General features: G+C 36.8%; 2 protein-coding genes across 9 annotated transcripts in view; both read right to left on the bottom strand.

Annotated features, from left to right (window-relative positions):
- Positions 1-18152, bottom strand: part of Myo9a (myosin IXA) — a 218134-nt gene that overhangs the window by 123832 nt on the left and 76150 nt on the right. For all 8 annotated transcript variants that reach the window (XM_036191772.1, XM_036191771.1, XM_036191773.1 and 5 more), the window contains 2 exons: positions 12561-12687; positions 6182-6271 (listed from right to left, as the gene is read on the bottom strand). In XM_036191772.1, coding sequence (XP_036047665.1) covers positions 6182-6271; positions 12561-12687 — 217 coding nt within the window. The remainder of the gene's footprint in view (positions 1-6181; positions 6272-12560; positions 12688-18152) is intronic.
- LOC118586895 (NADH dehydrogenase [ubiquinone] 1 beta subcomplex subunit 1-like) lies at positions 184-4881 on the bottom strand. Its single transcript, XM_036192347.1, has 2 exons — positions 4876-4881; positions 184-522 (listed from the first exon to the last, which is right to left on the bottom strand). Exons 1-2 carry the CDS (start codon positions 4879-4881, stop codon positions 256-258), a joined length of 273 nt encoding a protein of 90 aa, XP_036048240.1. The 3' UTR covers positions 184-255.

Genomic DNA, 18152 nt, shown 5'->3' with positions numbered 1-18152 from the left:
TTCAAAGCATTTTTTTTATTGACTATGGGGGCATATTTTCTCCCAAACAAAGGTGGAAAAATGGCAAGTGTGAAAACAAATGACCATACCAGCTATAATGGAAGAGAATATTCTAAGTTAAGAAATAAATCTGACAGCAAAAAGGACATTACCATTTGTAGAATCCTTCTTACACTCTTTTTTTTTAATTAATAAATGTTTTTATTTCTCCAATAACTTTTAAAATGTGAACATTCTGTGATTTAGCCACAGGCTTTACTTCCAAGTAACTTCTTCATTGGGCCTCAGTTCCCTTTGAAATAGCATACTCTTACTCGGGAAGGCAGTTAGCTTTTCGTCACTCCTCTTGTCTAGGTAGTAGCCAAAGACAAATCCCATGGGAACCAATACATGAACCCAGTAGTCACGAACAAGTGGAGACATCGTGATTGCTGCAGCCCAGTGACAAGCACAACACGACCAAGGGCAGCGGTAGGGAGCTAGGCCACTGGCGCCAGCGGAAGCTGTGTCCCTTCTTACACTCTTAAAACACAGACATTATACTGCCACAATGGTTTTACTAGCTATCTTCAGATTGTCATTCACAGTACTGTAAAACTGTTCTATCCTAGGAAACAGTAACAATCTTGTAAATTAAGGAATTATGAAATTTTTATTTTCTCCCACTTCACTATTTTCTTGGTACAATCCAAGCAATTTCAATTAGCTTCGGGGAAAAGTAAGAGAAGGCTCAACAGTTAAACTGCCTCTTAGAATAGCATGAGGACAGGAGTTCAGATCCCCAGAACCAACATAAATGTGGAGTGGCCATGGCAAACTTCATGTAATTCCACATGGGAAGGAGGAGACAAGCATGCACATAGCAAGCTGGCTCCCTAGAAAGCTTTAGGTTCCTCTGAGAACCCTACTTCAAAAAGTTAAAGTTAAAAAAGAAAAGAAATAAAATGAAAAAGCATTTCAGAAGATTCCAGGTATCAAACTCGGGAACACACACATGCAAATAAAGGGAAGAGAGGCTATTAATTAAAGATAATTCACATTTAGAAAACAGTTTAAAGCTAGGCCTAGTGGCTCAAACCTGTAAATCACAGCACTCAAGTTGAAATAGGCAGACTGTCATGAGTTCAAGACCAGCATGAACTACAAAGTCAGGCTCTTTCTCTCAAAAGAGACAGACAGACAGTGTCTCTCTCTCTCTCTCTCTCTCTCTCTCTCTCTCTCTCTCTCTCTCTCTCTCTCTGGTTTAAAACATATAAAAAGAATTGAGTCCTGCCACTTAAAAGAATATAAATGGTAATGATGTTTTATTGTTTAAATTAACATCTGTTTTCTAGTGGTAAGGAAATAAGAGAGTGAAGAAGTCCAGCCAATCTGTTTCTGAACTCATTCTAGCTGTGTGGACCAGGCAAGTCACTCAAATTATTAGACTATAGCTTAGATATCTATAAATTGGAGATATGCTATAACACATAACACAAAGGTGATAAACTTATTTTGAATTTCAATAATATTTAAAAAAAAATGTTTTCAGCCAGGCACCACAGCAAAGACCTGTACTCCAGGCGTTTATTATAGAGCTATAAAGCAGGGATCATGAGTTCCCGGGTTGGCATACAATGAATGAGACTTTCTCAAAACCACATCTTTTTAAATTCACATTTCAAGACACCAACAGCTCTACCTTTAAAATAGTTTAACAGATTAATTAATTAATTAATTAATTAATTAATTCACATTTCCAGGAAAAAAAGAATTACTGAGAGGAAAGAATTTATCAAATTATTGTCAACACTAGAAAGTTTAAAATAAATAAAAATTATTTTGAGCCCTAACAGGGAAACAATGGCATGTGATCTGAAAATTCTACATTTTGGTAAATTATATACAATGCATCTTAACACTTTTTAAAAGAAAAAGAATACATTCACTTAGCAGTAAACTATAATAATAATAATCTATTTCCCTAAGAAGGAAATTAATTCATCAAATTAAGCAATGTAAAATATATGAAGGAAAATAATCCAAGCATATAGGATTTTATAACAATAAATTTTATGAGTTAAATTCTTGAGTTAAAAACAAACTAAGGGTTGGGGATTTAGCTCAGTGGTAGAGCGCTTGCCTAGCAAGTGCAAGACCCTGGGATCAATCCTCAGCTCAAAAAAAAAAAAAAAAAAAAGGAAAGAAAGAAAAAAAAAAGACAAATTCAGATTAATCAAATCTATTTGGTTATAGGAAACAGAATTTTTATTTTTAAAAACAAATCATAAAGAATCCACATATACCAAATTAGTTTATATTCACTGTAGCTAGAGTTTTCCTGCCTGGCCCACAGTCAGGCCTCAGCCTTCCACTTCCCTCAATTCTCCTCTCTACTAGTCCCGCCTATACTTCCTGCCTGGCTATTGGCCAATCAGTGTTTTATTTATCAATCAATCATCCACAACAATTCACCCTTTAACCTCCACCTAATTCTATACTCTCTAGTCATTGTATCTGTAAAACCATCTGATCTATCATTTCCATTTCTATCCTGTCTCCCATTATTCAAGTCATTACTAAATCCTACTGATCATGTCACCATTCTACACAAAGCAAGCATCTTTCTCCTTCCTATTACTGCTTCTTCCCTTCAGTGCCTAAGATGGTCTCAAAATCTTATTCTCTACTCATGTGTTCTATATATTTCCCTCCCTGTAACAGCTAATTTTATCTGTTAACCTGACTGGAATTAGGATGACTAAGAGGTTGAAAATTTACACCTCTGTGTGTATCTGCAAGAGGACTTGCAGAGATAATAATATTATTATTTATTTTAATAGGAAGTAAAGAACTATAAAAAGTCACACCTGAATGGAAGGAAATAGGTCACTGGAATTTGTCTTGGGGGTTTATATCTTGCCCTAGTCCTTTCTTGTGGTTTACACTGCTTCCTGGTTGCCATAAATAGCTCAGTTCCACCATGCTCTTCTGTCATGACATTCTGCCTTATTATGAGTCCAGACACATGAAACTGTCCAAAATAGACTATGAAACCTATACACAGTGAGTTAGTTAGCTATTTGGGAACTGGCAGGCAGGAAAGAAAAGCCCACCTACAACATGCCACCTTTACTTTCTAAGACTGGATCCTGACTGACAGTCCAAGACGGTGGGGAGGTCAATGGATACGGGGTGCAATATTACTTCAGTCCTACTTATAATCACAAGAAATAGAGGCCTGTCAATAACCTATGAACCTAGAAAAGAACCTAGTGTCAAATGATATCACAGGCTGTATACCACTGTATACCTTGTCATCAGCCTGTACACCACTATTCCAAAAAATTAACCGAAATACAGACTCATATGACCGATGTAAATTGTCACAATAGTAAACTGTGCTATATCAAATCACACTGCTGCCAGAATATTAATTTTAAAAAGCCTAAGAAAACAGTTTAGTTCAAAATGGACTTTCTATTGCTCTTTGTGTAAAAAGCCAACACTTAAGGACTGAATCACATTTTAAATCCTAATATCTAGTATAATGTTAAGCACAAAGAGGATTTGAGTGCTTATTAAACAATAAAATACATCAAAAATATTATGAAAAAATAAAACAAAGGTTAAAAGCTAATTTAAAGGCAAAATGTAATTAAAATTTCATCTTATGATACAAAACATGGGTAAAGAAATACTAAATCACTGAACTGAAATATAAAAGAAAGGCAAAATTGTTACAAGCCTGCTTTATATTGTTCAAAAGTGAACTCATGGAGTAGACCAGTCTGTGCAATGAATAGATGAATACCATCCACAACCAATTCTCTGGAATTCAAAATCAACTTCCTCTTTTCTGAATATTTTACTCTTTCTTTTTTTATTATCAAATGTAATTTTAATTTTTTGCTTGTGTTTTTCTTTTAAAAAAAAAAGATTTATTTATTTATTATAATACAGTGTTCTGTTTGCAAGTATGCCTGCAGGCCAGAAGAGGGCACCAGATCTCATTACAGATAGTTGTGAGCCACCATGAGGTTGCTGGGAATTGAACTCAGGACCTCTGGAAGAGCAGTCAGTGCTCTTAACCTCTGAGCCATCTCTCCAGCCCCCATCTTTTACTCTTCTAACACCATATTCCTGAACTACATTTTGGATACACATCATTTTCTTAAAATTGTTAATTTTCAATCATTTTTCTACCCTTATATACCTGAGGAATACAGTAATAATAATAACAACAACACCTGGCAGCGTAAGTACTCGGATACTTAGAGTTATAGGAAGTAAAAACAGAACACTGCATCCTACATTTTAAGAATTCGAGGAAAGCTGAGTGAGGCTGTGTAGAACTTTAATCCCAGAAATCGGAAGGCAGAGGCAGGGGGATCTCTGAGTTCAAGGCTAGCCTGATCTACAGACTGAGTTCTGGGACAGACAGGATTACACAGAGAAACCTTGTCTTGAAACCCCCACCCCCCCTCAAGAAAAAAAGACTTCAAGAAGAAACAAAATGGAGGTAAACAAACTTTAAAAGACTAGCCAACAATCGAAGAAGACTGATGAAGAAGATGACAAAGTATGATAAGCAACAAATGACTAAGTAAACTATTCAAGAAGAAATGGCCACTGGTGTGAAATACTGCTCTTACTTATAATCTTATCTACCGTCTATTGCCCTACAATAGTAAAATGAAACAAAATCATGAAGAGGGACTAGGTATGTAGTTCGGTGGCAGAATACGTATCTAACACATATAACATCGAGAGTGCAATGGGAGGGAGAGATAAAAATTAAATACTTGAAGAGGGGCTGGAAAGATGGCTCAGGGGTTAGGAGCACTGACTCCTCTTCTAAAGGACCTGGGTTCGATTCCCAATACTAACTCTTGCCTTCATGATTCTATATGCAAGTGGTACAAAGATATACATGCAGACAAAACACCCATACACATAAATTAATAACGTTTTTTTTTTTAAAGATCCTTGAAGAAAAGTGAAAGCCTACTATTTAAAACCACACCGAGTCTCTGGTACAAGAAGATACCCCCTGCACATTAACAAAAAAGCAATGTAAACACCAAGCCAGCCACAAATGCTTTGATTTACAATGTTATCCTGCTTGCAAGATATGATATGGCAATGGTGGCACAAAGCTTGTGGGAGTAACCAACCAATATCTGACGTGACTTAAGGTCTGCTCCACCAGATGGAACCCATACCTGACCCTACTTGCGTGACCAAGAACCAGAGTCTAAATCGCAAGTGACCTAGGGTAAAACCAAATACAGTAGTCTAAAAAAAAAAAAAAAAAACAAACTGGGCAGTAGTGGTGCACATCTTTAATCCCAGCATGCCTTTAGTCCCAGAGGCAGGCAGATCTCTAGGAGTTCAAGGCAAGCCTGGTCTACAAGCAAGTTCCAGGACAGCCAGAGCTGTTACATAAAAGAAAGCCTATTTCAAAAAACAAAACGCAAAACAACAAAACAAACGAACAAACAAAAACCATGGTGATAAAATAACTCCTAATGATACTCGGCAATACTCATAGATCAATGCCTTGCTCAGCCATCATCAGAGCTTCTTGCAGCAGATGGAAACAAATAAGAAACTCATAGCCAGACATTAGGCAGAGTAAGAGACCTTGGAATACCCAGCCCTAAATGGGATGTCTCCATCAAATCCTCCCCTCAGAGCTCAGGCAACAGCCTTAGAAGAGGAGGCAGAAAGAGTGTAAGAGCCAGAGAGGAAGGAAGACACCAAGAAACCAAGGCCCTCTAAATCAACGTAAGCAAAATTCCTATGAACTCACAGAGACTGAAGCAGCATGCACAAGAGACCTGCACGGGTCTGCACTAGGTCCTCTAAGGCTTTCAGTTTAGTGTTGTATGCAAAAAAGTGGGTATCTAACTACTATACCTTCTCTTGGCCTCTTTTCCTTCTGCTGGCTTGTGTCCAAATTCAATGAGACAATTTTTATTTTATCTTATATTTTATTTTGTTATACTTTAATATTAAAATAAATAAATATAAAACCATACTGAATTTTAAGCTTCAAAATCTATGGAAAATTTATTATTTTTCCTAGAAAATATTCCAATTAATACATTTTGCCTAATGTCATCGTCATCTTATAAAAAAATTTTAAAAACACTATATTCTAGACTATTCAAACTCCTAATGCCCAAGAAAATCTTACCTCTGCCAGCTTATATGGCAAAATAAGTTTTTCTCCCACTGTCACCGTCTTCCTTGTAACTAATGCTTCAAAGAGCATCTCTTCCTTAACCTAAGAAGTAGAAAGGCATACTCAATATGCAAGGTTTATGACACAGATTGCATTATATTATTTTCAAAAGCCAACTAGAAAAAAAACTTTATGAGAGAAATACATAATGAATATAAGGAAATACATAGGCAATCATAATAATGGCTAGAGTGGGATTTAAACATACCACTAACAAGAATTCCTCCACCTAAAATTTTTAAAAAAAAGGTAACAAATGGTTTCTTTTCAAAGTATGCTTCCAAGTGAATGCTTAACTCGAGAGAGCTTGCCTCGCATGTGAAAGGTCATGGGTTCTCACCAGCTTCTCATACACACATACACACACACACACACACACACACACACACATATCTGGGAATGGAGGCACAAATACAAAAATCTGGCACTCCAAAGGCTGAGGCAGAAGGATCATGAGTTCAAGGCCATCTTGGGCAACATAGTAAGACATTCTATCAACAAAACAGATACAGATATATACACATGCATATATGTATGTTTGTGTGTGTGTGTGTGTGTGTGTGTGTGTGTGTGTGTGTGTGTGTTTTAAACTTTCAGATAAAGTTGCTGTTTTGCTTTTATTCTTATCCCAGAAGTAAAGAATATCATGTTTATTTGTAATAGGGTCTCACTTGGTAGCCCATGCTGGCTTCAAATTCATAATGAACCTTCTGCCTCAACCTTCTGAGTGCTGAGGTTCCAGGCATACACCATTAACACCTGACTGAATTATTAATGTTTTCTAAATGGGTACTGGATAAATGGTTCAGTGGTTAAAAACACTTGCTTTGCAGATGACCTTGTTTCAGTTCTGTATACCCACATGGTGGCTCAAAAACATCATAATTCCAGTTCCAGAGAATGTTACATCCTCTTATGGACATCCAGGCACATACATGGTACACATACATACATAATGCAAGCAAAACACTTATACACTTAAAATAAAAAATTTTTAGTACAAAAAAAAACCCTGTTATGTGCATCTGTGTGTGTGTGTGTGCGCGCATGCATGTGGAAGGCAGGATTCAATGTCAGGTATTTATTTATTTCTGCCAATCTTGTTTTGTTTTCTGAGTCAGGATCTCTCTGTGTAGCCCTGGCTGTCCTAGAACTCACAGAGATCCATCTGCCTCTTACTCCTGAGTGCTGGGATTTAAGGCATGACTACCATAATTTCCACCTAAAACCTGAGAAAAAAGATTCTAAAACGGAGCTAAACAGCCTGCCGGTTTGAGCTACTGTGGCGGGTTTCTGGCTTGTGTGTCTGACCTGCAGTGTGGCGGTAACGAGGAGTCTACAAGCAACACTTTGCTCTGCTGCATGGTGGATTTAGCCTTTGCAAGTTAAAAAAAAAAAAAAAAAAAAAAAAAAAAAAAGTTTCTGGGCTATGCACTACTTTGATAGAACTGCTTCTGATAGTTGATGGTACACATGGCTCCAGACCCAGAGCTGGTGGTAAACTGTACCGCTGCCATGTTGGGAAGCAGAGGTGGGCGGAGCCAGCAGCCATAGCAGCGTTTCAGTCTTACAAAGATAGATATTACACAGAGAATCTGGTTTATGTTGTCTTTGGGATTTTTAACTGCAGAAAAAGATTTGATAAAAGCTGTTGAGTTAAACAAGTATGTAAATTTTAAAGGTACCTTGACTTCAAAATTTGGATATAAGGATATGTTGCTTTGGAAAGGAGTCTCTGCTTATGTTTCCACAGAAAGCCAGAGGCTGTGGATTTGTTCCAGATTAAGATACATCAGGTTTGATCAGCCAAGACCACCTGAAAGGTCTCCAATGACACAATGGCCCAGATGATCCGACATCCAGAATGGTTTCAAGGCAACTGGCTCAGAGGTTCACCTTAATGGACTACTCTATAATCCTAAAATTTTCTTTGTATCCCCATAAGATACAGCGCCCCCCTCCAGCAGGAAGTAGTAAGAGAAACTACGCCCACATTCCCAAAATTATCAAGCTGGCTTTGGAAATGGAATTGGCTCACTCCTTCTCTGAACCCAGACATATTGCTAAAAGAAAAGGTTAAGAGATTCTTGTGTCCCAAATCAGAAGAGCCCTCTGGTGTGGGACAGAGAAATACCAATATTTTTCTTTAAAGCAGGTTGATTATAAATGAGATCTCTTTCTAAAGAAGAAAGGGGGATATGATATAGATATAATAGGATGAAAGGGTAGATTAGGGAACTTACTTCTAAAGAGCAACAACTTATTTAAAATGGTTTACATTGGTATAGATTTTAGTCTATTGATACAAACTTAAAGTTAATTTTGTTATACTATGTATATATTTCTACTAGTGTTTAAGGTATTATGTTTGTATAGCTCATTTAAAATTGTAATGGATAATTAAAAATAGATTAATAATTAATCATCCGTGATAATCATACTCGTAGCCATGTTAGTTAAGTCTTCTAGGTATACACAGAGATATTTCAGATAGGTAATCTTCAAATACTTCAAAGACCTACAGAATATGGCATTTAAAATATTTTTAAAATTTAGACTTTCTGGACAGTGAGACATGTCTGTTCCTGGCAGCACCGATTTACTTCAGAGAGGAGGATGGGCACTGAAGACACTTCATATGGAGTTTACCTTCACCTTGGCAAAAATAGCCATTTGGGCAAGAAACTGTTCTTGCCTGGACTGCTCGATCAACTGGACATGCAGGACCCATAGAAAGGTGGGTCCACTACACTTGCTTGACAAAATGGTCCTTCAGGTTCCTGCTTCGCAGAGGAAACTGCCAGACATTCTACAGGACACTGAGAGAAGTGACCAAGAGACTCTAGCCCTGTGGGCTTTACAAAGGAACATTAGGTGATTGTCCAGGCTGCCAGCTGTCTCTGTCTACTCTTGCAAGACTCCTGAAAAATGCTTACATCCTTCTCCCGGTTCTCAGGTAATATTATATCCTTCTGAGGTCTTTGATGTGGTTGAAGACTAGATAGTTATAATTTTGCTTAGTTATGATAAACGATAAGTTAGATATAAAACCTTAGACTCACCAATATAAGATAGGATATCTTCTTTAATAATGTAACTATAATTCTTGCTTGATAATTGTTTTGTTATATGTAATTTTACTATGTAAAAGTTAAAACCTTCCTTAAAAAAAAAGGGGAAGTGCTGTGGATATCGCTCTATGTAAATAAAGTTCTGATTGGCCAGTGGCCAGGCAGGAAGTATAGGCGGGACAAGAGAGAAGAGAATTCTGGGAAGTAGAAGGCTGGGGAAAGACACCGCCAGCCGCAGCCATGGAAAGCAACATGTAAAGACACTGGTAAGCCACAATCCATGTGGCAAAATATAGACTAACAGAAGTGTGTCAATTTAAGATAGAAGTAGATAACAAGCAGCCTGCCATGGCCATACAGTTTGTAAACAATGTAAGTTTCTGTGTGCTTTGTTTGTTGGGTCTGAGAGACTGTGGGACTGGCGGGTAAGAAAGATTTGTCCTAACTGGGCCAGGCAGGAAAACTCTAACTACACCCTGTTATGTGCATCTGTGTGTGTGTGCGCGCGCATGCATGTGGAAGGCAGGATTCAATGTCAGGTATTTATTTATTTCTGCCGATCTTGTTTTGTTTTCTGAGTCAGGATCTCTCTGTTTAGCCCTGGCTGTCCTAGAACTCACAGAGATCCATCTACCTCTTACTCCTGAGTGCTGGGATTTAAGGCATGACTACCATGCCTGATTCCACCTTGTTTTTTCAGGCAGAGTCTCTCACGGGACCAGAGCTCACTGACTGGCTGTACTGATATTGGGATATTACCTTTCCTGTCATCCCTCCCTCTCACTCTCTCAGTGCTTGGATCACAGATGCACAAGACCAGCTTTTACTTGGGTGTGTAGACCCAAACTCAGGTATTTGTGCTTGTATAACAAGCACTTTACTAGCTGAGCCATTTCCCAAACCCTAAATTTCTATTTCCCTGAACCTCTCTTAACTAGTCTCTGACAAAAGAATACTAAATTAAGACTAGAAATCTTATTATTTATGTCTGGGTTTAAAATAGGACCGCCAGGCACAATGTCTTAGTTTATCATAATACTAAATGGCTGACTAAAATATTAACTGAAACACCTGACTGAAATCTAGTCTACAACCTTCAAAATTACAACCTGTAGATACAACAGTCTACATCTTGGTAGAAATTTATTCCAATGAGTGGTCTAGCTCCAATTAAAGGCATTCTTTTTTCTAGCCTCTTCTGTCATAGTATCATTCCACTGAAGTTAATAAACAATGATCAGTCATATATAAAGAAAAAATAAACACTACAGTGAGAGAAAAAGAATGTATCTGATGCCCTGAATTGGCACTGTAGCTTTATATTGAACACATACTAGTAAATAACTTTTTTTCTCTAAAAACTAACCTAAACTATGCTGAAGAAAAGTAACTGGTTCTACGCACAATGAATTAGTTTAGAGTTCTTAATAAGATTAAACTCCATGGAAGGGGATATAAACCAAGATATAAAAGGTATTATTTGAAATTTCAAATAAAAAAAAAAGGCACCTCAAGCTATTCCTAACTGTCCCAAACCAGAAACCAGCAAGATGCTCTTCATGAGTGGATTGACAACTGAAGAGCACATGCACAATGTAAGTATTATCCAGAGGTAGAAGAATGCTTTCTGTCTTTTGGTTTGGTTTGGTTTTTTGAGACAAGGTTTCTCTATGTAGTCCTAGCTGTCCTAGAACTCACTATGTACACCAGGCTGGCCTTAGACTCACCAAGACCGGCCTGCCTCTGCCTCCCAAGTGCTGGGACTAAAGGCATGTGGCACTACACCTGGCCTAAAAGGATACATCATAAATGCATGCTACCAAGTAAAATAAGCCAATCTAGAAATACTATTAACCCTATAATTTAAATTATATTATATGTAGAATATACAAATTAAGGTAAAGTTTTAGAGCAGTGTAAGAGTTCTGTGTAAGACTGTAACAGTGGACACATGACTTCATTTGTCAAAACTAATTTAGCACAAAGAGTAGAACTTACTATATACAAATTTTTAAAATTACTTAAGGAAAGAGGGGATTCCAGGAAGAAATATAGGCCATGACTAAAGACTATAGCTGTATAACAAATACATGAAACAATATCACTGAAGGAAAGAGGAAGAAAAGGTGAGGAGCTAAGTAACACTATAAACAAATACAATTAAAGCCAAAAAGAAATACCCATAAGAATTACCCTCTAATTTAAAGCCATTTTCCACAATGAAACATGTTTCCCCCTGGTGGGAATAAGAGTTTACAAGAAACTGAATTAACATACAATGGTATGAAATCACTGGTTTTATACAGATACAAATGGTTACATATAAAAATGTTCTGTAGGTACACAGTTAAAATATACTCATATGTTCTCTTTTATCTGTCAGATGAGACAGCCTTAAAGAAACAACACCAATTTGGATGGTGTAAATCTGGTAAGATGAAGAGTTAGCTGGAAATGACGACACACCATCACTCTGGAAAGAGCAATGAAACAAGAGATGATCTTTAAGTCCTCCTCAAGCCATTAAGGAAATAATTAAAAAGTTTCACCTCTTCTCTCCACTCATCAAGACACCCCATCTTCAAATAAAGGCATGGTGGAACACGCCTTTAATTCAAACACTCAGGAAGCAGAGGCAGGCAGATCTCTCCAATCTCTCTATGAGTTCGAGACCAGCCTGGTCTACAAAGCAAGTTCCAGGACAGCCAGGGCCACACAAAGAAACCCCGTCTCACCGGGCATTGGTGGCGCATGCTTTTACTCCCAGCACTCGGGAGGCAGAGCCAGGTGGTGGATCTCTGTAAGTTGAAGGCCAGCCTGGGCTACAGAGTGAGTTCCACGAAAGGCGCAAAGCTACACAGAGAAACTCTGTCTCAAAAAACCAAAAAAAAAAAAAAAAAAAAAAAAAGGAGAAGAAAAGAGAAAAGAAACCTCAAGTTAGAAAGAGCAATATTAAAATGGGCCCAAGACATTAAACAAGCCAGAGTGGAATTATTCACCCTGATCAACAAACTGAGGGATTATATGTGTTTGGGGCAAGAAGGCAAACACAGGCCTAAGGATCCTGGAACACTCACAAGTAAAGTAAGGCAGGGATCCAGGTGGAATTCCAACTTCTGGAAACACTATTTTAAAATAATATTGAAAAAAATTATTTTTAGCTAAATAGACCCACTTACCAATCAATATAAAGGATATATACGATTAAAAATAAGAAGCTACTCAGTATCTGAAGTAAGGACTAAGAATAAATGACTCACTTCTAATAATTCTGAGACAATAGGCAGTACTTCAGGATTACAGATATCAATAGAGTCATCCCGGTAGGTCTTCTTTTTGTAGGAGATATTGCCCAAATGTAGTATTGCTGAGAGCAGAGAGAAAATCCTATGAGAAGAAAAGCACAGATTAAAGTTTGCAATGTACATTCTCAAAGCGCATTTCATTCCACAACTCAAAACAAATTCACTGGTACAAATTCTTAAGTATTTAATCTTCACAAAAGAATGGTAATTTTAACTAAACTTTACTATTAATTGTATATCAAGTATTAAATATTTATATGTAACATTCCACATATAATATTACATACAGTATATGGCATTTGTTGTATAAGTGTTCAAAAAGGCTTCTTGCTAGTGCCTGAATTTGCTATAATGTTTCACAAGAGCCATTCCTTTCTATTTTTTTTTTTTAAAGATTTATTTATTTATTCTGTATACAGTGGTCTGTCTGTATGTATGTCTGCACACCAGAAGAGGGCACCAGATCTCATTATAAATGGTTATAAGCCACCATGAGGTTGCTGGGAATTGAACTCGGAACCTCTGGAAGAGCAGTCAGTGCTCTTAACCTCTGAGCCATCTCTTTCTAAATGCTATTCTTCTGCCTGGAATATCTTTGCCTTGTTAATTCAGAAATACTAAATGGGAATCTCCAAAAGGCAGGCCTTGAAATCCACATTGTATCCAGTATCCTAGGAGTCTTTTTATAATTAATTTTATTTTTTAAATGTTTTCCTGTATCTTATTATGGTACCATTGAAAAGATTATTTTTAATTATGAAGTTGGTGGAATTTAGTAGCAAATATCTTGTCACTACTGTGAAATACTTTAAACAAACCCTCCTTTATCTACTTGCCTCCTGGACATATACATTCCATTCAAAACTAATCGCTCAGGCTAGAGAGATGGCTCAGCAGTTAAGAGGACTGGATGCTCTTCCAGGACCTAAGTTCAATTCCCAGCACCCACATGATGGCTCAAAACCATCTGTAACTCCAGTTCCAGGAGTTCTGATGTCTTCTTCTGGCCTCCATACACACCAAATAGGCACATGGTGCAGACATACATGCAGGCAAATGAATACACACATAAAAATAAAACTTAAAACCAATTTAAAAACTAACCTCTCCATGTGTACACTATATCCCATCAACCCCAGATGACTCAGGAGCCGTATTGTTTTCATTCCCTATCGCTCATTTGAATACTGTTTATTTTCTCTTAATTTTAAATAAATCACCCTAGATTCAACATGTTCTCCCTCACCTTAATGAAAGTTTACTAAAATACTAACTCAAACTCTGTCTTCGCTTTGCTATTCCTACTAAATACCATTTAGCATCTGCTGCAATCTCATATGCCTCAGAGGTTATCAATGACTTCTTCCACTTAGCTGAAAAAGACCATGCCTTAACTTATCTGACATTTCAGACGTTTATAACAGCTGAACACTCCCGCCCTTCAGTAGTTAGGTGGCTTCAGTAGAATCATGACAACTGGAGTTTGAAACCCAGCACCCACATATCAAGCCAGGCTTCCTGCAAATGCCCATGACTCCAGTTACATAGGATCCAATGCCTCTTCTGGACTCACTGCACACTCATTCACACAAACGTGTACATATACTCACAAAGAGGTATACACATACATGAATGTGTGTGCGTGTACACGTACACGTGTAAACACACACAATTTTTTAAAGCCCTTCAAGGGGGCTGGAGAGATGGCCAGCTCGTGAGTTATGACTACTAACTACTCTTGAATAGGACACAAATTCAGTTCCCAGCACTCATAGCAGATGGCTCACAAAAGCCTGCAACTCCAACTCCAGGGAATCAGTCACCCTCTTCTGATCTCCATGGACACTGTACTCCTAAGTCCAAATCACACACAGACATATACACAGATAAAAAATAAAATACTTTAAAATATCCTAAATGCATGTATCTTTATGACTTATTACTTCCTCAGGATAAATCTAACCATATGTCTTCTTAAATTTTCACATAATTAAAAATTTATAATAGCTGAAATTTGACTTTGCAAAAGTATGAAATATTCTAATTAAAACAAACATATTGCTTCAGAACCAAATATAATTTAAGAGGTATTTAATCAACATCCAATTCCCAAGCAGTGTTTTTCCAGTAATTTAAAATTAGAAAATACAAGTCAATTCCAAAGGAATAATTTATAAAAGTATTCTAAGATAAAAAGAAAAATAAATTCAGTATCACTAAAACATCATAAAAACTAGAAGTCAAAAATAACACAAATGTATGACCCACTTTTCATATTTTTGTTTTAAAAATTGGTACATTAATGTTCTCAAAAATATGTCATACAACTCTTAAGCAATAACACCTTATAAATAACATAATGTAATATAAGTCAATATTGAAAGATTTTAAAATATAAACTGGAATCATGATTTCTTTCCTTTTTCTTTTCTTTTTCTTTTGAGATGGAGTTTCTCTATATAGCCCTGGTTGTCCTGGAAATGACTACATGGACCAGGCTGGCCTGAAACTCACAGAGATCTGCCTGCCTCTGCCTCCCAAATGCTGAGATTAAAAGTCTGTGCCACCATGCCCAGTTGTAATCTTGATTCTTAAAATGTTTATAATCTTACATTAGAAAATAACACAAGCCAGGCAGTGGTGGAGCATGCCTGTAATCCCAGCACTCGGGAGGCAGAGACAGGTGGATCTCTGTGAGTTCGAGGCCAGCCTGAGCTACCAAGTGAGTTCCAGGCGCAAAGCTATACAGAGAAAGCCTGTCTCGAAAAACCAAAAAAAAAAAAAAAAGAAAAAAGAAAATAACACAAATAGCTAAAAAGTAGGTGCCTTAAAATATACACGGCAAAAACACGGTATAATTGACGAATTTTTTCATTTAATAAAGGTGGGACATTAACAATACTTAAAACAGCTTTTGTTATGTATAGTGGCAAATGCTTGTAATCCCAGCACTCGTTAGTCTAAGAAAGAAAGATCACAGAGTCCAAGGTAGGCCTGAGTTACACAGCATACACCTATCTTTAAAATAAATTTGTATTAAAAAAATTAACTTTCAACACTCCGAAGTTTAAGGATGGCTACACAGCTATGAAAAGCAATTCTAAAGTAGATCCAAATAGGAAAGAACGTTACAATTTGTTAGCAGAGATAACTGTGGGCACAAGAAAGGGAAGTAGCATTACACACAGTATGTTCTCTATCCAAAACCATCAAATTTTCTGAATGAGTGGAAAAGAGGTAAAAATAATTTCAAATGTAGAATAATTAAATTTTCAAAGTACTATGCAATAATAAATAAATAAATATTAGAACTATGACCCATGTAGTTAAAATGCAAATTTTTCTGTAAAGGAAGGACTGAAAACAGAAGATTAAACGACAGGGAAGATCACACTGAAACTTACTGCTTCCTAAAGTTTCCAAGGTGGGATCCAGTCATACCAAATAACCCCTTTCCTACATGAAAAGTAAACACTATATCTGCAAAAATTCCATTTCACTGCTACTTAATATAGAAAAAGTACACATTACTCAAAAATTATTGTGACAAGAAATATTTGAGGTTTTGGAATTTCTCAGACTGTAGAATAGGTTCATGATCTTATTTGTTTCATATCCTCATCTAAAAATCTCAAATGCCCCAAAGTCTGAAAAACTTTTAGCATCATGTCAATATTCAAAGTATTTTAAATTTCAGATCATTTCAGAATTCAGCTTTTAACATTAGGGTCACTCAATCAGTCCATCTTCTAACATTTCATTCAATTTATGTCATCCATTCAGGGTCACATGTAGTATATAAGTGATCCTAAGGGACAAGGGATATAACAGAAACTAAGGGAGGTTTTCTCATATATTAACTTACAGTGAATTGCAGTTTCTGTCACCAATTAAGTATGTTTTCACATTTATACTTTATATTGTTTGGTTTTAACCAACTTGTCATAAAATCCAGCAAACAATTTTCTAATTCAAGAGGCATACCAATACATAGAAAAACAGGTCAGGTTAGTATTTTCCTGGTAGGAACTCATCACTCAAGAGATTATTTATACATAACACAATCATATATGGCATATTTCTCAAGATGAATCCCACACACACTTCAAAAACAATTATAAAAACAGCTAGATTTGAAGTGTGTTGTAGTTTGAGTTACTTGAGAGGCTAAGGCAGGCCCTTACGCAGGATCTTTGGAGCCATCTGAACAATACCTAATAACAAGACCCTGTCTCCAAAATTAAACAGATAAAAGTTATGAAAAAAATATTCCTACAGCAGCTGGGTTGTGGTGGTGATGCACACCTTTAATCCCAGCACTCAGGAGGCAGAGGCAGGCAGATAGATCTCTGTGAGTTTCAAGCCAGTCTGGTCTACAGAGTGAGTTCTAGGCCAGCCAGCACTACACAGACAAAAACAACAACAAAAATATTCCTCTGAGAAGAGACAAGGTTATAGCTCTAATTTTAAATAATTTGCTTAAATATAAATTACTTCATTTTTTGAAACAAATGTTTTTTGGTGTATGTATGTTGTTGTGCTATGCATGCATGCATGTGAACACGTAGAGAGGATTTGTGCAAGTGATTGAATGTATGTGGAGGCCCAAGTTAAGCATCAGGTATCTTTCATCTAAATTTTAATTTTAACATGTATTATTTTATGTGTATGGGTATTTTGCATACATGTCTATGCAACACATTCATGTAGTGCCTATAAAGGCCAAAAGAGGGCAGCAGATCCCCTGGAACTGGAGTAACAAATGGTGGTAAGGGGCCATATAGGCATTGGGAATTGAACCACCTCATCTGGAAGAACAGCCAATGTTATTAACCTCTGAGTCATCACTACAATTCACAAGTGTCCTTTCTTATTTTTCTCCCCCTTGAGGCATTTACTCAGGTAAAGTCTCTCACTGAACCAGACCTTGTCGTTTTTTTTCCATCTTGGCTGTAGAGATTCCCTATCTTAACTTCCTATCTACTAGGATCAAAGGGAGGCCATCATGCCCACCAGGCTTTTCTGATATGGGTTCCAAAGATCTGAACTCCAGCCCTCATTTTTGCACAGCAAGCATTTCATCCAATGAGCCATCTTCTCTAGCCCTATTAAAACTTGTTATGTTTCCATTTTGTTTATATTAACACATATAAAGGTTTGTTTTTGGTCTTTGTTTGCTTGTTTGTTAACAGTATTGCTGTTAGAGATTGAGTCTATGGTCTTATGTATGCAAGGCAGGTACACTATCATGGAGCTACATCCACAGATCAAGAATTCCTAACACAATAGCACACATGTAAATATGCATGGAATGTTATATTTACTTATAGACATGTATAACAACACTAAAGATCACTATTGAAAAAATGAAAAACTGTAAAAAACAAAAGTAACAGTTTTTAAGTTATGTCTACAGATAGGCTTCAGGAAGCTTCATGAAGTCCCCAAATCATATGCAAATGTCTATGGATATACATTTTACCAAAGTAGTTCAGCTTTCATCAGCTTCTCAAAGATTAGTTTTAAAAAGGTGGTGAGGTGACACTC

This window comes from Onychomys torridus, chromosome 7 (assembly GCF_903995425.1).
Source record: "Onychomys torridus chromosome 7, mOncTor1.1, whole genome shotgun sequence".
Classification (NCBI taxonomy): Eukaryota; Metazoa; Chordata; class Mammalia; order Rodentia; family Cricetidae; genus Onychomys; species Onychomys torridus.
The sequence above is the reverse complement of the archived record's forward strand: the minus strand, read 5'-3'. Positions and strand labels throughout refer to the sequence as shown.